This window comes from Hyperolius riggenbachi, chromosome 4, assembly GCF_040937935.1.
Source record: "Hyperolius riggenbachi isolate aHypRig1 chromosome 4, aHypRig1.pri, whole genome shotgun sequence".
NCBI lineage: Eukaryota > Metazoa > Chordata > Amphibia > Anura > Hyperoliidae > Hyperolius > Hyperolius riggenbachi.
Window position 1 is genome coordinate 35,608,542 of NC_090649.1, and position 25,449 is coordinate 35,633,990.

The 25,449-nt window shown below is 46.3% G+C and overlaps 1 protein-coding gene across 1 annotated transcript; it reads left to right on the plus strand.

Moving 5' to 3' along the window:
- Positions 1-7,970: 7,970 nt before the first annotated feature.
- Positions 7,971-8,936, plus strand: LOC137504612 (olfactory receptor 2D3-like). Its single transcript, XM_068233195.1, has one exon. It carries the CDS (start codon positions 7,971-7,973, stop codon positions 8,934-8,936), a length of 966 nt encoding a protein of 321 aa, XP_068089296.1.
- Positions 8,937-25,449: the final 16,513 nt, after the last annotated feature.

A 25,449-nucleotide genomic window follows, 5' to 3' on the forward strand; every position in this document is an offset into this window, starting at 1 on the left:
AAATCCCCGATCATTGCACCGCTGACATGTTGCTGGCACGCTCCACTCCACCAGCCAGGAGACACAGGTAGTCTTGAGCAGCGCACTCTGCACACCATGTTGCAGGGGATGGGGGGCACAGACACAGCAGGGCACAAGCTGGTAAGAGCAGGATCACTAGTGCACGATCCTTGCGCTCCTCTGCCAGTAACAAAACCTGCTCCACCATCTGTTTAGCTCCACTGACTCGCATATAAGCCGAGGGGGGTAACTTTTCAGCCCATATTTATGCTGAAAAATTAGGCTTATACATGAGTATATACAGTACATGTTGGGACCAGGTGTATAGGTTCTCTGGAGTTGAAGCCTACCTAATTGCACCAAATCTATGGTGAACAGATAACACTATTATCTCTTGATGCCATTACTGGGTATGAAGCAGTTAATTTGGGGGCCATGTTAAAATAGGCACTGCATAGACTGCAATATTAATTGCACTATCGTAATGCCCAGGGGGTAATTTGGGCACCAGTATCGATCAATAAATATTAGGATTGGGCTGCCAGCACAGGTTAGTTAGTGTAAGGGAGGGAACATTCAGCGGTGAAGGTGGTGGTTATATTGGCGTGGATTGCAGTGAGGCTAGGTAAGTTAGTGTTAGCCATTGGTATTGGTGGATATTGCGGCCGGGGCATCGGTAAGGGTTGGGCATTGCCAAGGGAGTCAGTTAGGCTAAGACCTCATTCACATTGGGTGTGTTGAAAAACGTGTAAAAGCGCATGATAAAAACACATACGCTTGTGTATGTTCTAGCGCGCGTTTCAGTGCGTTGTGCTTTTTTAAGCACGTTTTGCTTATTGTAGCAGTAGCAGTTGTCAATAAAGCATTGTTTTCATATGTAAATGTTTTTTTTCCAAATAGGGGTAAAAACCGCATGTGCTTCTTTGCGCTGGTATGAGCTTCTATGCGCTAAAAAAGCGCACCCATTCACTTGTATTGATGTGCACTTTACAGCTCAACGCACAGAAATGCATGCAACACTGCGTTTTTGTAACGCAGCTCAGCGCAGCGCGTGGATGTGAACCAGGCACATTTAATTACATGGGAAAGTCAATACCATATGAGTTCAGTGTGCCAATGAACTGTTCATAAATAAGATCAAGGTCTCTAAAAGAAGAATATGGATGCTACCAACATGACAGCAAACAACAGCTGTCCTTATTAAAGGTATGTACACGTTCATCTCTATACTACTGTGTATGTCAGAATGTAGTAACTATTAAAGGAAACACACACAGCCATCACTAAAATTCCCCCTAAAATTCTACCTGCATCCTTCCTGCTGCTGCATTTCCTACCTTTGGCTTATACTAAAGTCAATCATTTTTTTCCAGGTTTTCTTACGTAAAAGTTGGGAGGTCGGCCTACACTCAGATCCGCTGATAATTGAGTTTATACGCTACAAAAAGCCTACATTAAAAAATAGCTTTGGCTTTTAAGTGGTGTCATCTTAAAATGGGCTTATACTCCCAAAACTTGGTTACATAAAAGAACATTTGAAAGCATTTCCAAGTATTCCTTGTGTGTAAAATTGGCACTACAGAGAGCAGTAGAAGTTTGGTCATCGGCCAAGACAATAATCTCCCTGTGCCTGTGTCTTCGGTTGGCCCCCTTTCATTTCAGCTGAAGTTGCCAGTACGATGTGCCCATTCAACAAAGGTGGGGGGTGGGGTGGGGGGGGGGGGGGTAGGGCACATGGAAAGATTCTTTCCTTTCTTGAAGACAAGAGATGAGCAAACTTCTTCTGATTTCTGCAGTGAAAATAAACAATTTTACTCACAGGGATTACTTGGAAATGTTTTCAAATGTTCTTTTTTGTAACAAGGAGTAGTTACTGAATTTTTTGTTTTTAGTTTAATCATTACAGTATATATGGTATAGCATAATCTAGAATGTATGATTGGCACTGTTACAACTAATCAGTTTTCCAAGGAAGAAAAAAACATATTCCATAGGGACCATTTGTCAAAGCAAGTTATCCCCGGGAGGGAACGACAGCTAATTTAAAAATGAACCCTCCGCTGTATTTGCAGCATTCAGATGCCCTATATGTGAAACATGGATTCCGTCAGGGCTTCATTTGGAAGAAAATGAACACAAATATGAAGAGCTTTTAAGATAACTTTTAAAGTTTTTTTTTTTTATCTACAAATCAGCCAGGACTGGAAATCATCCACCATCTGTATTGTTGGTGTTATTGTTATTATCATTACTTTTATTATACTAATCATCACGTCAGTTATCAGGTGAGTGAAAGATAAAGCATTGAGAGGTTAAAAGGGAGAACTTTAAAATGAATAAATAAAAATGATCTACCACATTATATCAATTTAGTAGTTAAAGGACCACTATCAAGAAAAATTGTAAAATTGTAACTGTATACATACACATACTTATAAAAAGTACATTCCTTCCAGAGTAAAATGAGCTGTACATTACTTATCTCCTATGTTGTTGTCACTTACAGTAGGCAGTAACAATTTGGTGTTCACCTGGTTCTGGTGAGTGACAGCAACATAGGAGAAAAGTAATGCATGCCTCATTTTACTCTGAAACAAATGTGTACATGTGAAAACATAGAAATAAGAAATATATTTCTTCCAGAGTAAGATGAGACATACATCAGTTATAGCAGGTATTGAAAACCTAGGAAATCTGACAGATTTTGGACAAGTGTTTCTCTTCATGGAGGATTTTCAGGTCTTTATTTTCAAAAGCACTTAGTGAATGGTAGTTACTCTGTCCAACTGCCAAAGCAGTGTTCAAACAGGTAGGGGTTGGCCTGCATCAGGGAGTGCTTTGGTAAAGAACAACATACCTTCTCCCAGAGGAGATAGGCTAATCCAAAACCTGTCAGTTCTGTCAGATATTTGCTACCTACTGTAAGTGACAGCAGCATAGGACAAAAGTAATTTATGGCTCATTTTACTCAGAAAGAAACATACTTCTTATTTGTACATGTTTACATATATTTTAAAATGTTACAATTTTTTCGCAATAGTGTTCCTTTGAGTACAAAACATTTGTGTAGCACTGATTTATGTTTATTTCAATTTCATAGCAGTAGAAGATACATAGAAAAGAATACAAGATTTATAGAAATAGAATATTATTTACATCCCCTTGTAGAGGAAGACTATTGCTAAAAACTGTGAAATTTAAAATGTAAGTGTATGCATGTGTATTACATTTGTAAAATGCACTATAAGTTATTTTTTTCCTACATCGCTGACACTATTTTTTTCCTACATCGCTGTTCACACTTGCGTTTTTGGGAAAAACGGACCGGATGTCCGGACCGGATCCGGACCGGACCGGACCCGTATGGTTCCTATCTGGATCCGTTCCGTTTGCATACGTTTTCAATCAGGTATGAATACGGCTGCGATCCGGATCCGTTTTTTTTTAAGAGTTAACACACTATATAAATTCCTGGGGTGTGGGAGGTCAGCAGAAGCTGCACCGGTAGAATCAGGTTCTCCACTGTGTAGGGCCTCACCTCCACGTCCGACATACTGCCAAACAGCTCCAGCACAAAGTCACTGCTGCTCCACTCCAGGAATGCTGGGCCCATGTGTCCCTATCCGAAATGGCCGCTGCACTACGCATAGGAAGTGGGGTAGAACGTCCGGTTTTTATAGCCAGTGTGTTCTGTGCTTTCCGTACCCCATTGGTTTCTATTGCCGGACGGTGCAGTCAGGCTCCGGTCCGGGTGCGTCGGCCGGATGATCCGGACCTTAAAAATAGCGTGTGTTGGAAAAGTGTCCGGAGTCCGGAACCGGTCCGGCTCTGGTCCGTACGGAACGGATGCGTGTGAACGGCCGCATAGAATTTGCATTGCTATGCGGAACATCCGTTCCGTTTGTACAGTATACGGTCCGGATCCGATCAGACGGATCCGGACAGGGAACGCTAATGTGAACCGGGCCTTACAGTAGGCTGTAAAAATCTGACCAGGAATGAGCTCCGGATTAAATTGGAATGAAATCTGAATGAGTTTCATCCTCTAAACACTGCAGCTGAGCGGCAGTGATGAACGAAAATGTTAATATTCTTTTCGCCTTATTTTCGCAAAAATATGTACAATTTTCGCTTCCACAAGCGAAAATTTGCCCGAATATTTTGGCTTATTTTTTCGCCTAATAGCTGCCGATTTTTGTGGTTAATAGCACAGCCCCCTTACAAGCTAGACTCCCCAAATTTACAGGATATGTTAGGGAGAGCCGTGGGTACAAGAGGAAAATAAAAAATACCTTATAGTTCTGGAGAAAATCGATTTTAAAGTTACGATAGGAACAAAGTATACATTTAAATGCAGTAAATGACAGATAATGTAGCAACATAACGGTAGTGTAAATTTACTTATATCAAAAGAAAGAGCAGTGAATTTCATGTTGGGGTTTCCAGGGGGTTCGCACTAGTGATGTTGCGAACGTGAACATTTTGGCAAATTTAAAACACATACATATAAGATGTACATTTCTCCAAGAGTAAAATGAGCCATACATTACTTTTCTCCCATGTTGCTGTCACTTACAGTAGGTAGTAGAAATCTGACATTACTGACAGGTTTTGGGCTAGTCCATCTCTCCATAGAGGATTCTCAGCGTGACCTTTATTCTTTATAAAGACACTCCCTGAAAAAGACTTATACAAAGATGCTGGACAGCCTCCCTGCTCACTGCACACTATTTTGGCAGTTGGACGGAGAAACAGCCATTCACTAAGTTCTTTTAAAAATAAAGAAAACCCTGAGAACCCCCCCTATGAAGATAGACTAGTCCAAAATCTGTCAGTAATGTCAGATTTCTACTACTTACTGTAAGTGACAGCAACATAGGAGGAAAGTAATTTATGGCTCATTTTACTCTGGGAGAAATGTACTTTTTATTTGTATATGTTTTACATTTTAAGATTTTAGCAACAGTTCCTCTTTAAGTAGGGAACACTCTAGGTGCTATGGTACGCATTGGCAAAACACGTACAATTCCACCGGCTATGGAAGTCAATAGCCTTGTGCGGGAAGTGTTCACCATGACTGTTCATTGGCGTTTTGCAATAAGATTTTCGCAACAGTTGCTCTTTAAGTGCTTTTGAAAATAAAGAAAGACCTGAGGATTCCCCATGAGGATATGGACTAGTCCAAAACCCGTCAGATCTGTCATAACCTACTGTAAGCAACAGCAATGTAGGCAAAAAAGAAATTTATAGTGCGTATTACAAATGTACATGTAAAACATATGCATACACGTACATTTGAAAGTTCACAGTTTTTAGCAATAGCGGCCCTTTAAAGGGGGATTTAATTTATCTTAATGAAATTGAAATAAATTGAAATAAACATAAATCCCTGCTACACAAATGTTTTGTACTTAAAGGACCACTATTAAAAAAAAATGTAGAATTTAAAAATACATGTAAATACAGTATGTAGAATAAGAAGTATGTTTCTTTCAGAGTAGAATGGGCCATAACTAACTTTTCTCCTATGTTGTTGTCACTTAAAGTAGGTAGTAGAAATATGACAGAAATGTCAGGTTTTGGAATAGTCCATATTTTCATGGGGAATTTTAAGTATTTATGTTATTCTGTTATTAAGTATTTATATAATAGAATATGGTCGTCTGTCAGTGTTCCCCAACCCTGTCCTCAGGGCCCCCAACAGTGCATGTTTTGTGGAAATCCAGGTAGTTTATGAGCTCTGCTGAGACACTGATTACCTCACCTGTGCAGGTTTGTGGTTTTCTGCAAAACATGTACTGTTGGTGGGCCTTGAGGACAGGGTTGGGGTACTCTGTTTTAATCGATAAAAGAAAGCAGAAATAATGACCCTTTAAACTTTCCTGCAGTAAAACTTTATATCAAGTCTGCCTCTTACTGTTTCTTTGTTTTTTAAGTGCTTCAGAAAACAGGACTGTATTCAACCAAGTTGGGTTGAAGAGCTCAGAAAAGCTCTTTTGCATAGATAACAACTGAAGTTTTTTATTAACTCTTCCTGTACTGGAAGACAATACAATACTTTTTTCTTTGTTACAAATGTTCGATTTCTTAGCTGTACTACACATACAATTCATTATATAATTTATTTTCACTTCAGGTGTGCTTTACGGATTTTCGAATAAAGAGCTATACTTTTTACAAGGTGGTGCTTGTCTATATGGACTTTTGCATGATGCAGTCACCAGGTACTGTAACTAGAGGCATCGGCATGCCTACATACCTTTGTTCATGTGTGCGTAAAGGTTAGGTAGTCAAAAGAAGATAAAAATTGACGTAAAGAGATTTCAGCCAATCAGAACCAAAGATTGAGGGGAAATTTCAAATAAGCAAGCCATATTGGATCCAATGTGTATAAAAATAGGTGGTTTGAGAGCTATTTAGACATCCAGACTGAATCTTTCCTGAAAGACACCTAAGACCCCCTGACAGAGAAGGGAGTAATATGCTTATTATTCTGGTGATTTACTTTATTCATTTTTCAGCATTAAGTTCTGTTAAAAGACCACTATCGCAAAATTCAAAAAAAATAAAAGTAAAAAAGATTTATTCTGGAAAGAATGCTAGTAGAAGGGACAGTGAAGGGTTAAGAATTAAGGTGCCCATACACTAACGCAATCTGTCAACGATAGACAGCCGAATCAATCACTGTGATCAAATCTGCTATTAGTTATGTTCTTTCCTGTAGTCTTGCCTGTGTGGATGCTTGCTGGTGACTGGTTGTTAACCAGCTTGCTCTGCTTCTGTGGACGTGACTGTGAGCTGCGGTTGCTACTAGTTATGCTCCATTCTATAGTCCTGTCTTGTACCTGTCTGAATGCTTGCTATCACTAGGGCAGCACTTAGTCTTGCAAGCGTTCAGTCTGTTCGTTTTTGTCTGGTTACTCAGACCATAGGCAGCGCAACATCGCACTGCGCTGCCATTGTGTCTTATTTGTAGTGATATCGGAAGCCTAGAGCTGCAGTTTCTCTGGGCAACCTGTGTAGCCTCTTCCATCATCCAGCTACTTAGCCTTGTTGCGCTGGGTGGTCAAAAAGTATGCCCCCCAGCATTACACAAAAATTGTGTTTATTTTCGTTAGTTTGCCCCCCTAGCTCTTTCAAAAACAGTGATATTGCCCTTGGTCTAAAAAGTTTGGGCAACCCTGCTCTAAAGCTGGCCACTAACGGTCCAATTTCTACTGAAAATCATTCGAGCGATCAGAAATTCTGATCGGACGAAAAATTGTTCACTACACCATCAACTAACCAATCATTTCTTCCTATCTATCACGACCACCAAGAAAATCCAAATTTTCGTTCGACGAAAATTCATTCGGGCGACATTTTTTTCACTCGTTCATAATCGATTGTGTCCACCAATGGAGATTATTTACAACCAATCCGATCAGAATTTCTGATCGCCCGAACGATTTTTCGCTAGAAATTGGACCGTTAGTGGCCAGCTTAAGGGTTCCAGAGTACTCTCCTCCAAAGTGAGTACAATTGTCCTTTAAGGTGAAAAATAAGTAAGGCAGGATGATTCATGAAATAAGTTTTGTGAATTAAATCCATAGAGCAAAATCAGGATTCTATGGACGCACATAAAGATTACAGAGCCAGGTGCATAGTGGTAAAGGAAAATCAAAGCAATGTTACAGATTTAACTCTACTCTTCTTGATAAACCTTTTATTACAACTTGTTTCTGTTTCCTGATAGTCATTTTAGGTCGATCTTTACAGGTCGTGGCTGTAATAATCTTGTGAAATGTCCACCTGTTTTTCTGTAGAAGAGCTTTAACATTTTTGAAACAAGGAAAAATGTCAGTATTACCCTCACACTATTATGATATGCAATAACAGAAGATCCTCTTTCCATCGTGAATACTTGAGGACAAAGCTGAAGACATTATATGAAACAATACAATCCTGAAGGACATGTTTGGTTTGTAAAGATGTATATCGGAAACCGAAGCACTGTAACTGAATTCATTCTTCTCGGACTGTCAGAAGACCCTCTAACACAAATCGTTCTGTTCTACATGTTCCTGGTTGCTTACATAATCACACTCGCAGGGAATCTTCTCCTCATAGTGGCTGTGAGGGTTGACAATCGTTTACACAACTCCATGTACCTCTTCCTGGCCAATTTGTCTTTCTTGGACATCTGCTGCACCTCAACAATTGTACCCAAAACGTTGGCCAACCTTCTTTCCCATAAGAAAAGTATTTCATTCACTGCTTGTGCTTTTCAGGTCTTTTTCTATTTGTTTCTGGGTGAAACTGAGTTCATCCTTCTGGCTTTTATGGCCTATGATCGTTATGTTGCTATCTGCCATCCTCTTCATTACACAATGATTATGAACACCGCAGTCTGTTTGTGGTTGATTAGTACATCATGGTTGATTGGTTGCACAGTAGCTACTATAGACATATATTTTACCCTGAGCTTAACATATTGTGGTCCCAACACCATCAACCATTTCCTCTGTGAGGCGTCATTGCTAATGCAACTCTCTTGCAGTGACATCTCATCATTCATCATCTTTAGACTGGTGGGTAGTGCACTCTTCCTCTTTGCCCCGCTCTCCCTAATTCTTACTTCATATTACAGAATCATTGTGGCTATTGTGAGAATTCGGACAGGAAAATACAAAGCTTTCTCCAAATGTGTCCCCCACCTAGTGTCGGTGGCTATTTTATACGGGGCACCCATGTTAGTATACATAATGCAAAACAACTCAGTCACAGAGGACAGAGACAAAATGGTAGCAGTATTTTACACAATGTTTAATCCTATGATAAACCCCATAATCTACAGCCTGAGAAATAAAGATGTGCATGGAGCCATGAGGCGTTTGGACATTTTACACCTCACAAAAAACCAATGCAATTGCCTAAAAGCCCATTTAGGAAAATAAATATGAAATAAAAAGATCTCAACAAAAATAAAATCTTGGTGTTGTGTGTGGTTTGGATTCAAAGCCTGCTGTTGCCATACATAACGCAAAAATCATTCTCGTTGATGCCAGATTATGGCTTAGTTTGGCTGGGTGGCAAAACAGCAGTCTGTAACTTACCTACGGTATATTCACATTGTTGTAAGTGGCTCTTGAAAGCCACACAATGTGAATATAAGAAACTTCCATTCAATGAGCACAGCGCACATGCTAGCACACACCTGGGGTTGTTAACTCCCCTCCCCCTAACTACACTAATCAAGGATCCCTTCACTGGAGTCTAACCCCCCTCCCTCTGCCCACTTCCACTGTAATTACCCCCACATTCTGCGTTCGGGCGGCATGGAGGATAACAAAATAATGATCTGTCACCTGACTTATTCCAGTGGCGATCGGGCTCCCTTCCATACAGTAATTGAATAATGAAGGTTTGCACACCTAATTCATTCATAAAGCATATAGTACAACAAAGTGGGTGCTGAGTCTGGAAACCGGACTGCATAGACAGCCCTACATAAACATATAAAAAGTAATGACTCGCACACCAGCCACAATGAGTTGCATAAAGATATGTATTAAAGTTGATACACAAAGCCCCAGAGGGCAGATAAGCTCATATACATCAAATAAACATCAAAAACAGCAGTATACAAAATGACATACAGTAGGGTGGAACAACAAAATTCCCCTGGGAACAGACAACCTCCTTAGGCAGCGTAATGCTCAAGATTGTTAGCAGTGAACAAATAAGCTTTGTATAGACCTGAACATAAACACAGAAAAGTAATGTCCCATGGGGATTAGTAATACCCTGACAGCGCCGTTTCGGGATGTCCCTTCGTCAGAGGGTATCAGTCAGAGGCTCCTTAGGCTGCTGCAAAGTAGCCCAGTGTACAAACGAATTTTATACCTGTAAAGATGAGGCACGCCCGCTATGGACACCCGGGCCGGCCCGACTGGCGTCAATGATGTCACGCGGCGGAAGCCGCGTACGTCATGACGTCACTTCCGGATCCTCCGATACCCGCCGAGCGCCACCAACCATGATGGGGTGGGTGTTGCCAGCTCCATCATGGCCGCCGCGCATGCGTGGGTGGGGATGGAGGTCAGGGACTCACACCATAGTAAGCCCAGTGGTGGGCTTAGCACATTTGGCATGGATCAAGGAGTCCCTTAAGTTTTTGGATCTTCGAAAGGCACAAATTGGAGGTTCACGAAATATTTCTCCCAATGTAGGGTCACTGTGCAACACGTGCCAGTGTTTACGTACCACTTTCTGTGCCTGTAAAGATAGAGGTGAGTAGGTTAGAACCATAGGAATGTGCTTTGAGTCAGGCCTAGGGTTACACGTAAGCAAAGAAGAATGGTCCTTATCTGCGGCCCTAATGAGAGCCTCAGAAAGGAGTTGCTCATCATAACCTCGTTTCCTGACGTTGTCGAACATAGTGCCCGCCTCACTATAAAAAGCGTCATCAGTTGAGGAAATCCGTCACAGCCGTAAAAATTGACTGTAAGGAAGTCCCTTTTTGAGATGTTGAGGATGATAGCTCTTAGCTTGTAAATAGGTGTTTTTATCAGTGGGCTTCCTGTAAGGGGAGGTATGTAAGACACCTTCACGGAACGTCACAGACACGTCCAAAAAGTGTATTTCAGACCGGCTATACTCCAAGCTAAAAGAAATGGTAGGGAGATAGTGATCAAGGTCATCCTTGAAAGATAGCAGGGATTCTTCACTGCCGGTCCATATAAAAAAGATGTCATCTATGTACCTCAACCAGCACAAAGTCTGGCTGAGGTACAGAGGATGCGTATAGACATACCTATGTTCAAATGCATCCATAAACAGGTTTGCATAGCTGGGGGCCACATTGCTCTCCATAGCTGTGCCCTGCTGCTGTTGGAAAAAATGATCCTCAAACCGGAAGTAGTTACAGGCGAGCACCATGTTCAGCAACCTCAGAAGAAAATCCACCAACTCATGGGTGAGGTTCATCTGGCTGAGATTGTCACGAATAACACCAATGCCAGAGTCATGAGGGATAGAGGTGTAGAGGCTAGTGACGTCCATCGTGCAGAGAAGAATTGAGGAGTGGAAAGACCCGAAGTTGGAGACTCTGGAAAGAAAGTGTGTGGTGTCAAGAAGAAATGATCGCATGCAGGATACCCTAGGGCGGAGAACTTGATCTAATAGCACCGCAAGGGGTTGAAAGACGGAGTTGGTTCCTGCCACAATTGGTCGCCCAGGTGGATTCACCAGGCTCTTATGGATTTTTGGTAGAACATAAAATAGAGGAGTGAGAGGAAAAGGAGTCGAGAGAAAATCGTGTAATTGTTTAGTGATAATGCCAACCTCTAAAGCATGAGAAACTAGGTCGTCAGTCTCCTGCTTGATAGTCATAGTTGGATCACCTGTAAGTTTCAAATAGACATTGGGGTCATTTAGCTGTCTCATAACTTCCCTTCTATAGTCAGTGTAGTTCATTACCACAGTGGCCCCACCCTTATCGGCAGGCTTAATGACCAACCCAGGATCAGAGCATAGGGTATGTAAAGCATTACGCTCTTGTAAAGATAAATTAGAGTGGGCTGGACGAGCAGGCCTCCCGACATTAGCAAGGTCATGTTGTACCATGCTAATAAAAGTTTCCACAGCATGACATGTGGTTGGTGGAAGCCACTTACTTTTGGCCCTGCACATTTTCAGATCGATTTCCGGGGGGAATGAATGTAACCCAATGGGAGGAGGTTTGCTGATGGAATCGGGTTTGGAGAAGAAGGCTTTAATTCGGAGAGTCCTAAAAAAATTAAAAAGATCACAATCTAATTCAAGTGATGAGCCTGAGTGGGTAGGGACAAAACCCAATCCTCTACCTAGTACCTTTTTCTCGGTCTCTGTGAGTGTGTTGGAGGATAAGTTAACTATCAATTCCTCCCCTGAGTTTGGCTCCTGGTGATCCTGGGATCTGCGTTGCCTCCTACCCCGCCTCGTCCTCTTTCTCTTCCTCCTTTGCCCCTCGGTTGGGCCCCTAAAAAAGACCTGTTTGATCCTGAGCAGCCCTCTCCTGAACTACCTTCTGAAGGGGGATTACTCTGTCACTCAGTTGAGGTACAGGGTGGTGGAGGAGGTGGCCCCATCGTATAGGGGAGGAGATAGGGAGAGGAAGTTAATGCAGAGAGAACTGTATTGGATCTATAAATTGGACAGTAGGTACCCCCATGGCATGAATGAGGATGCCAGTTTGGTTCCCTTTCTCAAATAGGCTGTAGATTACTGATATTGGTGTTTCTGGTCCGCTCGCTGTGTATTTCAGCTGAGCGGATGGTTTAACATGTTATCTCTCTGCTTGTGCTTGTATGCACTGAGTTTTCTATTACAAATTTTTATGTGCTCTGTTCCCTTTAACCTCCCTGGCAGTTAATTTTTTTTGCCAAATTGGCAAAAAAACTTTTTTTTTTTTTTTTTTTTTTTGTTTCATGTAAAGCTACCAGAGTGGTAGCTACATGAAACACCACTAGAGGGCGCATGTGTCCCTCTAGTGCGATCGTCGCCGGCATCTATAGCAAACAGGGGAACGCGTATATAACGCGTTCCCCTGTTTGGCTTCTCCTGTCGCCATGGCGACGATCGGGATGACGTCATGGACGTCAGCCGACGTCCTGATGTCAGACACCTCCGATCCAGCCCATAGCACTGCCCGGAACTCATTGGTCCGGGCAGCGCAGGGCTCTGGCGGTGGGGGCCCTCTTTCGCCGCTGCGTGCGGCCGATCGCCGCAGAGCGGCGGCGATCAAGCTGTGCGCGCGGCTAGCAAAGTGCTGGCTGCGCGCACAGCAATTTACAGCATGAAAATCGCCCCACCAGGGGCTGAGATCTCCCCCTGCGCGGCATAGCCCGAGCTCAGCTCGGGCTTACCACCAGGGAGGTTAAGGGACTTCTATGGCCGCTTCTATTTATATGTATACTTATGTTGGTTTATTTTTTCATTTGTAACACTAGATGGCACTGCCGAGACCGCTGTTCTATGGACACTGCACCGTACAATACAAGACCCACTTCTGGACTTCTTCAACACACCACCGTTTGCCTCCAGCTATTGTCTCTTACTATGGTGTGAGTCCCTGACCTCCATCCCCGCCCACGCATGCGCGGCGGCCATGATGGAGCTGGCAACAGCCGCCCCATCATGGTTGGTGGCGCTCGGCGGGTATCGGAGAATCCGGAAGTGACGTCATGACGTACGCGGCTTCCGCCGCGTGACGTCATTGACGCCAGTCGGGCCGGCCCGGGTGTCCATAGCGGGCGTGCCTCATCTTTACAGGTATAAAATTTGTTTGTACGCTGGACTACTTTGCAGCAGCCTAAGGAGCCTCTGACTGATACCCTCTGACGAAGGGACATCCCGAAACGGCGCTGTCAGGGTATTACTAATCCCCATGGGACAATACTTTGCTGTGTTTATGTTCAGGTCTATACAAAGCTTATTTGTTCACTGCTAACAATCTTGAGCATTACGCTGCCTAAGGAGGTTGTCTGTTCTCAGTGGAATTTTGTTGTTCCACCCCACTGTATGTCATTTTGTATACTGTCTTTGTATGCTGTCTTTGATGTTTATTTGATGTATATGAGCTTATCTGCCCTCTGGGGCTTTGTGTATCAACTTTAATACATATCTTTATGCAACTCGTTGTGGCTGGTGTGCGAGTCATTACTTTTTATATCCCTTCCATACAGTACCACTGTCAGCCTTACTATGCCCAATGGATCGGGTCCCAGCTTGATGACATCATCAAGCCGTAACCCGACCCATTCTGCACAGTGAGGCTGATCACCGCTGGAACCAGGTCAGGTGAGAGATCATTACTTTGTAAAGCTTCCCTGTGCCCATCTCTGCATGGGGGGGGGGGGGGGGGCGCAACCCTGCACACCTGGCTTTTGGGGGTCATACAGAGGCACATACCTGGCTATCTACGGGGGGGGGGAACAGACACAACTGGCTAACTTTGGGGGAGAGATAAAGAGGAACATCTGATTAACTGGTGGGGGGGGGGGGGGAACAGAGACATATCTGGCTAACTATAGTGGAGGGGGGATTAACCACTTAAAGACAAGCAGCCATATTAAAATGTCCTGCTGGAGCCTCTTAATGGCTCCAGGATGTTTCTATAAGTTAAGCAGCGCTGCTGCCCCTGTGCACATGTGAATAGGCGCGTGTACGTGCTCCCACGCATACACGTGCGTTACCACCTGCATTGCACATAGCACAGAAGTGAAGACAGGCCCTAAGCACGAGCAAATGATAAGATCACATTGTATGTATTTATACAACTAATGACATCAGACGTGGAAACATGGATCAGACATCTTGGCATGGTATGCAAATCACACACCGACAGATCCAAAATCAGACTTATTAGAATATGTTCTCTGACAGATATAGTGCAGGTTTTAGGACCAAGCAGGCACAATGCATATAAATCCTGGGGGGTTGCACACAGAGAGCAGTGCAGATAGTTAGGATTTAATCTCCACACTTCTAGGCCAGCCAAACGCACGTGATGTTAAAATTTGCAAATATTGCGTCTAGGCAGAGGACTATCCTCTTTGACAGACAGCCTTGAGAAAGCTCAGACACACCTGGCGAAACATGTAGTCTGAGTCGCTGGAGCAGTCTAGAACCACATGCAGGGATCTAGTCCTAGGAAAAGAAGTGAGTGGACTCATTCCGAAAACCTTTGTGCCAAAAAATGGGCGTGACCAAGCATAATGCGGGCGTGGTAATGGGTGGGGCCAAATATACATGACCTTAGCAGTGATGTAAAAGGTCGGGGAAGTTTGAGCTCGGCCGTAGTGTATCCCCCAAAAATAGATGTAGTCTGACAGCATTTCACCAAAAAGACACATAATCTGGTAGAAGTTCCTCCAAAATACAGATAATATGGCAGTGGTTCCCCCAAAATAGACAATGTGGCAGTACACATAATCTGGAAGCAGTTCCCCAAAATATGCTAAACCTGACAGCGGATCACCCAAAATACACATAACATCCAAAATACATGTAATCTGGCAGCAGTTCCCCAAAATACGCAAAATCTATCAGCAGCCGTTCCCTTAACATACACATAATCTGGAAGCAGTTCCCCAACACACACGAAACCTGACAGCGGATCACCCAAAATACACGTAACACCCAAAATACATGTAATCTGGCAGCAGTGGTCCCCCAAACATACACAATCTGGCAGCAGTTCCCCAAAATACGCGAAATCTGGCAGCAGCCGTTCCCCTAACATACACATAATCTGGCAGCTGTTCCCCAAAATACACTTAATCTGTTAACAGCGGTTCCCCAAAAATGCAGATAATCTGACAGCAGTTCCCCCACAATAGGTACCCCCAGCATAGGTAGCCAGGTCTACAAGTGTCCCCAGTATAAGAAGCCATGAGTATAGTTGTCCCCAGAATAGGTAGCCAGGTGTATAGATGTCCACAGAATAGGTGGCCAGGTGTATATGTTCCATAAGTAGCCAGGTGTGTAGTAGAGTTGGGCCGAACGGTTCGCCTGCGAACGGTTCCATGCGAACTTCAGTGGTTCGCGTTCGCGTCCCGCAGGCGAACCTTTGCGGAAGTTCGGTTCGCCCCATATTGCACATGGAGGGTCAACTTTGACCCTCTACATCACAGTCAGCAGGCCCAGTGTAGCCAATTAGGCTACACTAGCCCCTGGAGCCCCACCCCCCCTTATATAAGGCAGGCAGCGGCGGCCATTACGGTCACTCGTGTGCTGCCTGCGTTAGTGAGAGTAGGGCGAGCTGCTGCAGACTGTCTCTCAGGGAAAGATTAGTTAGGCTTAACTTGTTCCTGTCTGGCTGCATACCTGTTCTGTGAACCCACCACTGCATACCTGTGCTGTGAACCCACCACTGCATACCTGTGCTGTGAACCCACCACTGCATACCTGTGCTGTGAACCCACCACTGCATACCTGTTCAGTGAACCCACCACTGCATACCTGTGCTGTGAACCCACCACTGCATACCTGTTCAGTGAACCTGCCACTGCATACCTGTTCTGTTCAGTGGACCCGCCACTGTATACCTGTTCATTGAACCCACCCCTGCATACCTGTGCTGTGAACCCACCACTGCATACCTGTTCTGTGAACCCACCACTGCATACCCGTGCTGTGAACCCACCACTGCATACCTGTTCAGTGAACCTGCCACTGCATACCTGTTCTGTTCAGTGGACCTGCCACTGTATACCTGTTCATTGAACCCACCACTGCATACCTGTGCTGTGAACCCACCACTGCATACCTGTTCTATGAACCCACCACTGCTTACCTGTGCTGTGAACCCACCACTGCATACCTGTTCAGTGAACCTGCCACTGCATACCTGTTCTGTTCAGTGGACCCGCCACTGTATACCTGTTCATTGAACCCACCACTGCATACCTGTGCTATGAACCCACCACTGCATACCTGTTCAGTGAACCCACCACTGCATACCTGTGCTGTGAACCCACCACTGCATACCTGTTCAGTGAACCTGCCACTGCATACCTGTTCTGTTCAGTGGACCCGCCACTGTATACCTGTTCATTGAACCCACAACTGCATACCTGTGCTGTGAACCCACCACTGCATACCAGTTCTGTGAACCCGCCACTGCATACCTGTTCTGTTCAGTGGACCCGCCACTGCATACCTGTTCAGTGAACCTGCCACTGCATACCTGTTCTGTTCAGTGGACCCGCCACTGTATACCTGTTCAGTGAACCCACCACTGCATACCTGTGCTGTGAACCCACCACTGCATACCTGTTCTGTGAACCCACCACTGCATACCTGTTGTGTTCAGTGAACCCGCCACAGCATACCTGTTCTGTTCAGTGGACCCGCCACTGTATACCTGTTTAGTGACCCCGCCACTGCATACCTGTTGTGTTCAGTGAACCCGCCACTGCATACCTGTTGTGTTCAGTGAACCTGCCACTGCATACCTGTTCTGTGAACCCGCCACTGTATACCTGTTCTGTTTAGTGAACCCGCCACTGCATACCTGTTCTGTTCAGTGGACCCGCCACTGTATACCTGTTCAGTGAACCCGCCACTGCATACCTGTTCTGTTCAGTGGACCCACCACTGTATACCTGTTCAGTGAACCCGCCACTGCATACCTGTTGTGTTCAGTGAACCTGCCACTGCATACCTGGTCTGTGAACCCGCCACTATATACCTGTTCTGTTTAGTGAACACGCCACTGTATACCTGTTCAGTGAACCCGCCACTGCATACCTGTTGTGTTCAGTGAACCTGCCACTGCATACCTGTTCTGTGAACCCGCCACTGTATACCTGTTCTGTTTAGTGAACCCGCCACTGCATACCTGTTCTGTTCAGTGGACCCGCCACTGTATACCTGTTCAGTGAACCCGCCACTGCATACCTGTTCTGTTCAGTGGACCCGCCACTGTATACCTGTTCAGTGAACCCGCCACTGTATACCTGTTCTGTTTAGTGAACCCGCCACTGTATACCTGTTCAGTGAACCCGCCACTGTATACCTGTTCTGTTTAGTGAACCCGCCACTGCATACCTGTTCTGTTCAGTGGACCCGCCACTGCATACCTGTTCTGTTCAGTGGACCCGCCACTGTATACCTGTTCAGTGAACCCGCCACTGCATACCTGTTCTGTTCAGTGGACCCGCCACTGTATACCTGTTCAGTGAACCCGCCACTGCATACCTGTTGTGTTCAGTGAACCTGCCACTGCATACCTGTTCTGTGAACCCGCCACTGTATACCTGTTCTGTTTAGTGAACCCGCCACTGTATACCTGTTCTGTTTAGTGAACCCGCCACTGCATACCTGTTCTGTTCAGTGGACCCGCCACTGTATACCTGTTCAGTGAACCCGCCACTGCATACCTGTTCTGTTCAGTGGACCCGCCACTGTATACCTGTTCAGTGAACCCGCCACTGCATACCTGTTGTGTTCAGTGAACCTGCCACTGCATACCTGTTCTGTGAACCCGCCACTGTATACCTGTTCTGTTTAGTTAACCCGCCACTGTATACCTGTTCTGTTTAGTGAACCCGCCACTGCATACCTGTTCTGTTCAGTGGACCCGCCACTGTATACCTGTTCAGTGAACCCGTCACTGCATACCTGTTGTGTTCAGTGAACCTGCCACTGCATACCTGTTCTGTGAACCCGCCACTGTATACCTGTTCTGTTTAGTGAACCCGCCACTGTATACCTGTTCTGTTTAGTGAACCCGCCACTGCATACCTGTTCTGTTCAGTGGACCCGCCACTGTATACCTGTTCAGTGAACCCGCCACTGCTTACCTGTTCTGTTCAGTGGACCCGCCACTGTATACCTGTTTAGTGCACCCGCCACTGCATACCTGTTGTGTTCAGTGAACCTGCCACTGCATACCTGTTCTGTGAACCCGCCACTGTATACCTGTTCTGTTCAGTGAACCCACCGCATCAGTGCGCATACCTGTGCAGTTAAGTGAACCCACCTACCTACGTGAGTGCACGCAGTGTGAGATACCACTCCGTGCATACCCGATATGGACAAAACAGGTAGAGGAAGAGGTAGTGCCAGAGCCAGAGGAAGGCCACCCGGCAGGTCTTGTAAATGTAATTTCGTGTGGACCTGGCCCACAGTACAGTGCTCGGAAGAAGGCACGTCCCATCACCTCCCAAGATTGTCAGGACGTGGTTGAGTATTTAGCGACACAGAACACCTCATCTTGCTCAGCCACCAGCGCTACTACTAGCACCACTTCCGCTGCATTTGACACTTCGCAAGAATTATTTAGTGGTGAAATCACTAATGCACAGCCATTGTTGTTACAGCCAGATGAATTTTCACCAGCTCATATATTTGAGTTACCCGGCAACACTATGGATGTAACGTGTAAGGAGGATGAAGGACCTACTGATGGTGCAAGTTTGGATTTGTCTGAGGCAAGCGAAGCTGGGCAGGATGACTACGATGATGACGGTAATAGGGATCCTCTGTATGTTCCTAATAGAGGAGATGAAGAGGGGGACAGTTCAGAGGGGGAGTCAGAGAGTAGTAGGAGGAGAGAAGTTGCTGAAAGAAGCTGGGGCAGCTCTTCGTCAGAAACAGCTGGTGGCAGAGTCCGGCACCATGTATCGCCACCTATATACAGCCAGCCAACTTGCCCTTCAGCATCAGCTGCTGAGGTCCCCATAGTGCCCACATCCCAGGGTGGCTCAGCGGTGTGGAAATTTTTTAATGTGTGTGCCTCAGATCGGACCAAAGCCATCTGTTCGCTCTGCCAACAAAAATTGAGCCGTGGAAAGGCCAACACTCACGTAGGGACAAGTGCCTTACGAAGGCACCTGGAGAAAAGGCACAAACAGCAATGGGATGGCCACCTGAGCAAAAGCAGCAGCAGCACACAAAAGCAAAGCCACCCTCCTTCTCCTCTTCCTCCTCCATCAGGTGCATTATCTGCTTCTGCCGCTTTCTCCCTTCCACCTTCACAGGCACCCTCCTCCACTCCGCCTCTGCCCTTGAGCGGTTCCTGCTCCTCTGCCCACAGCAGCAGTCAGGTGTCCGTGAAGGAAATGTTTGAGCGGAAGAAGACAATTTCGGCCAGTCACCACCTTGCCCGGCGTCTGGCAGCTGGCGTGGCGGAACTGTTAGCTCGGCAGCTGTTACCATACCGGCTGGTGGACTCTGAGGCCTTCCGGAAATTTGTGGCCATCGGAACACCGCAGTGGAAGATGCCAGGCCGCACTTATTTTTCGAGAAAGGCCATACCCCAACTGCACCGTGAAGTTGAGAGGCAAGTGGTGTCATCTCTTGCGAAGAGCGTTGGGTCAAGGGTACACCTGACCACGGATGCCTGGTCTGCCAAGCACGGGCAGGGCCGCTACATTACGTACACAGCCCATTGGGTGAACCTGGTGGTGAACGATGGCAAGCAGGGCGCAGCGGACCAAATTGTGACACCTCCACGGCTTGCAGGCAGGCCTCCTGCCACCTCCTCTCCTCCTGCTACATGCTCTTTGCTGTCCTCCTCCTCCTTGGCTGAGTGGAAGTTCTCCTCTCCAGCTACACAGCCCCAGCTCCGCAGGGCCTATGCTGCATGCCAGGTAAGACGGTGTCACGCCATCTTAGACATGTCTTGTCTCAAAGCGGAGAGTCACACTGGAGCAGCTCTCCTGGCTGCTCTTAAGAAACAGGTGGATGAGTGGCTGACCCCGCACCACCTGGAGATCGGCAACGTGGTGTGCGACAACGGCAGCAATCTGCTTGCCGCTTTGCATATGGGGAAGCTGACACACATACCCTGCATGGCACATGTCATGAATCTAGTGGTTCAAAGATTTGTGGCAAAGTACCCTGGCTTAGCGAATGTCCTGAAGCAGGCCAGGAAGTTCTGTGGGCATTTGAGGCGGTCTTACACAGCCATGGCACGCTTTGCAGAAATTCAGCGCAAAAACAACATGCCGGTGAGACGCCTCATTTGCGATAGCCCGACTCGCTGGAACTCGACCCTGCTCATGTTCTCCCGCCTGCTAGAACAGAAGAAAGCCGTGACCCACTACCTCTACAACTACAGTAGAATGAAACAGTCTGGGAAGATGGGGATGTTCTGGCCCGACAACTGGACACTGATGAAAAATGCATGCAGGCTCATGCGGCCGTTTGAGGAGGTGACCAACCTGGTGAGCCGCAGTGAGGGCACCATCAGCGACTTAATTCCCTACGCTTACTTCTTGGAGCGTGCTGTGCATAGAGTGGCGGATGAAGCTGTGAATGAGCGTGACCAGGAACCGTTACGGCAGGAACAGGCATGGGACCAATTTTCATCAGACCCAGCTGTTTCCTCAACACCTGCGGCAGCACAGAGGGGGGAGGAGGAGGAAGAAGAGAAGTCGTGTGCAGAAGACGAGTCAGACTCAGAGGATGATGAGCAAGGTGTTTCTTTGGGGGAGGAGGAGGAGGAGGAGGAGGGGACAGCGGCAGGAGAACAACCTCAGCAGGCATCGCAAGGGGCTTGTGCTGCTCAACCTTCCCGTGGTATTGTTCGCGGCTGGGGGGAGGAGGTTGACTTACCTGACGTCACTGAGGAAGAGCAAGAGGAGATGGAGGGTACTGGATCCGACTTTGTGCAGATGTCGTCTTTTATGCTGTCCTGCCTGTTGAGGGACCCCCGTATAAAAAACCTCAAGGGGAATGACCTGTACTGGGTGGCCACACTACTAGACACTCGGTACAGGCACAAAGTGGCGGACCTGTACCAACTCACCGGAAGGTGGAAAGGATGCAGCACATGCAGAACCAGCTGTCAACTATGCTTTACAATGCCTTTAAGGGTGATGTGACGGCACAACGCCAGCAAGGTACCACTGCCACTAATCCTCCTCCCGTGTCCACGCAGTCAAAGACAGGACGCTCCAGCGATCTCATGGTGATGTCGGACATGCGGACGTTCTTTAGTCCAACGCCTTGCCGTAGCCCTTCCGGATCCACCCTCCACCAACGCCTGGAACGGCAGGTAGCCGACTACCTGGCCTTAAGTGTGGATGTAGACACTGCTGTGAACAGCGATGAGGAACCCTTGAACTACTGGGTGCGCAGGCTTGACCTGTGGCCAGAGCTGTCCCAATTTGCCATCCAACTTCTCTCCTGCCCTGCCGCAAGCGTCCTGTCAGAAAGGACCTTCAGCGCAGCTGGAGGCATTGTCACAGAGAAGAGAAGTCGCCTAAGTCACAAAAGTGTTAAGTACCTCACCTTTATCAAAATTAATGAGGCATGGATCCCGGAGGGCTGCTGCCCGCCCCAAGACTAAGTCAGTCCCCGCACACACAGCATCTCTGCCTGCACGCTGTGTGACTGTCTGCCTGGCCTGCCCCAAGAAGACTAAGTCGCTCCCAGTCCCTCCACACAGCATGTCTGCCTGCAGGCTGCTTGACTACCTTCTCCGCCACCACCAACAGGGTCCGGGACTCCAGGCGGATTGCTGAATTTTTTAGGCCGCTGCTAGCAGCGGCCGCTGTAATAATTTTTCTGGTGCGTGTACATGACTGCCTAATTTTTCTGGCTGCACTGCGGGCAGCTGCAACAACAAAAGAAAAGGCATGTACATGCGCCCATTCCCCTTCGTGATCATTACCTTGCCGTGGTGAAGGGGCTTGCGTATCACAATGAAGCAATGACCGGCGCCTAGATGAGTGTCTCGGGGGGCACACCCACGATAATAAGGTCGTTGCCTCATTGTGGTCAGACCAAATTTGATCAGCTGGACAGTCACTGTTCTGTCATTCAGCTACATCAGCCAGGCGACCATATGGGCTGTAAAGCCACCAAAACCTGCACTCTCGCCATGGTGCGCACCAGTCCAGCACGGCCGTCACTACACAAACAGCTGTTTGCGGTGCGTTACACGGTGAGTTTGGTGTGTCAGTGTGAAGCAGTACCTTAATTACACTACCTGATTGATGTATACACATGCAAGATGTTTGAAAGCACTTTAGGCCTGTCATTTAGCATTCAATGTGACTTCTGCCCTTAAAACGCTGCTTTGCGTCAAATCCAGATTTTTCCCCGGGACTTTTGGCATGTATCCCACTCCGCCATGCCCCCCTCCAGGTGTTAGACCCCTTGAAACATCTTTTCCATCACTTTTGTGGCCAGCATAATTATTTTTTTTTTCAAAGTTCGCATCCCCATTGAAGTCTATTGCGGTTCGCGAACTTTAACGCGAACCGAACCTTCCGCGGAAGTTCGCGAACCAGGTTCGCGAACCTAAAATCGGAGGTTCGGCCCAACTCTAGTGTGTAGTAGTCCCCAGTATATGTAGCCAGGGAGTATATGTGCCCAGTATACATAGGCAGGGGTATATGTCCTCAGTATATATAGCCAGGGGGATATGTACCCAGTATATGTAGCCAGGGAGATATGTGCACAGTATATGTAGTCAGGGGTATATGTGCCCAGTATATGTAGCCAGGGAGATATGTGCCCAGTATATGTAGTTAGGGGTATATGTGCCCAGTATATGTAGTCAGTGGTATATGTGCCCAGTATATGTAGTCAGGGGTATATGTGCCCAGTATATGTAGGCAGGGGTATATGTGCCCAGTATATGTAGCCAGGGGAATATGTGCCCAGTATATGTAGCCAGGGGGATATGTGCCCAGTATATGTAGTCAGGGGTATATGTGCCCAGTATATATAGCCAGGGGGATATGTGGCCAGTATATATAGTCAGGGGTATATGTGCCCTGTATATATAGCCAGGGGGATATGTGCCCAGTATATGTAGTCAGTGGTATACGTGCCCAGTATATGTAGTAGTCAGGGATATATGTGCCCAGTATATGTATTCAGGGGTATATGTCCCCAGTATATGTAGGCAGGGGTATATATGCCCAGTATATGTAGGTAGGGGTATATGTCCCCAGTATATGTAGGCAGGGGTATATGTGCCCAGTATATATAGTCAGGGGGATAAGTGCCCAGTATATGTAGCCAGGGGTATATGTACCCAGTATATGTAGTCAGGGGTATATGTGCCCAGTATATGTAGGCAGGGGTATATGTGTCCAGTATATGTAGTAGTCAGGGATATATGTGCCCAGTATATGTATTCAGGGGTATATGTCCCCAGTATATGTAGGCAGGGGTATATGTGCCCAGTATATATAGTCAGGGGGATAAGTGCCCAGTATATGTAGCCAGGGGTATATGTACCCAGTATATGTAGTCAGGGGTATATGTGCCCAGTATATGTAGGCAGGGGTATATGTGCCTAGTATATGTAGTCAGGGGTATATGTGCCCAGTATATGTAGCCAGGGGTATATGTGCTCAGTATATGTAGCCAGGGGGATACATGCCCAGTATACAGTGGGTTGCAAAAGTATTCGGCCCCCTTGAAGTTTTCCACAGTTTTCCAGCAGGAGAGGAGCAGTGCAGAGAAGGAGAGCTGTGGGGACAGTGGGGCAGGGCGGACGCCCTCCCCCTTCCTTCACCTAGGGGCTCTCCTTCCTGGCTCTCCCCTCCGGTATTTTTAAAGTTCGGCGTCTAAAGTGGGCGGAGACTTACCGCCGTGCTTCCAGCCGCAACTCGCAGGGGACGCTCTGCTCTGTATGCAGCTAGTCTGGTCTACTCAAGACCAGACTAGCTCTAGCCGCGCACAGAGCAGAGCGTCAGAGCGTCCCCTGCGAGTTGCGGCTGGAAGCACGGCGGTAAGTCTCTGCCCACTTTAGCCGCCGAACTTTAAAAATAATGGAGGGGAGAGCCAGGAAGGAGAGCCCCTAGGTGAGGGAAGGGGGAAGGGGGGGGGAACATCCGCCCTTCCCCACTGTCCCCACAGCTCTCCTTCTCTGCGCTGCTCCCCTCCACACAAGCCAGGGTGGACGGCGTCCACGCTGAGGAAAAAGTAAGTGGATGCCGTCCACCCGCGTTCACGCAGGGCTCGACCCCTGACCACATGGTGTATCACACTAGTACCAAGAGGAGAGAGGCAGTCACTTATTTGCCTAAAAATTAACTCTTTCAGGGAGCAGAAGAGAAAAACAAGAAAAACAGCCTGGTTATTAATATGTTTTTGCACTACACATACACATGTTTATGTCATCATGTCACATGTGGCCTCGGATACTCTTTAAGTGGAACCACGTGAAAGTTTAAGCCAGTCGTTTTTCTTGGACACACACTATTTATTTATTTTCTTAATTGAATTATTAATATATTACCAAACCAATCTAATTAAGAAAGTCCTAAATTAATAAATAGCTTTAATTGTCAGGTGATAAAATCTTGATTGATTGAAAGACATGGCATAGCGATATAAAGGACGTATAAACAGCTAATGTTTCTATACGGTGTTTAATAGTATTGCCCAGGGACACATCAGAGTTTGGCAGCTCCAGCTATCCTCAGGAGAGATGAAAAGCTAGTATAAAACTCAACCTGCAGTGCACATTGCAGCTTTCAGATGCCCCATATGTGAAACGGGACCTCCAATACGGCTTCAGCAAGAGAGAAAAATAACTGAAAAATATGAAGAGCTTCTGGTAACATTGTAGATTTTTGTAAAGGTAAAACTTGCCATGACTGGATACGGTTCTGTTAATGTGATTCATGAGGAAGATCTGTATTGTTGGTGATATTATTATCATCATCAACAGCCCTGTTATCAGGTAGATTTATAGCAGTAGGATTAGCCATACTATGCCAGGGCAAAAAAAAACACATATACAAGTAGATAAATACTTGATCTACTTGCATAACACATGTATTGTACTGTCCACATTTTGATTTCAGTTAATTGTATATAGTAAATGAAGAGAATTTTGTTCCTGGTGGGAACCATGTCTTTTGCCCACGGTTTGAGGCTAAATCCTGATGTCATTTCTGCCCTTAACTTTTTTTATTTTCTCCTCCAATCACTAAGTCACCTCAGCCTTGC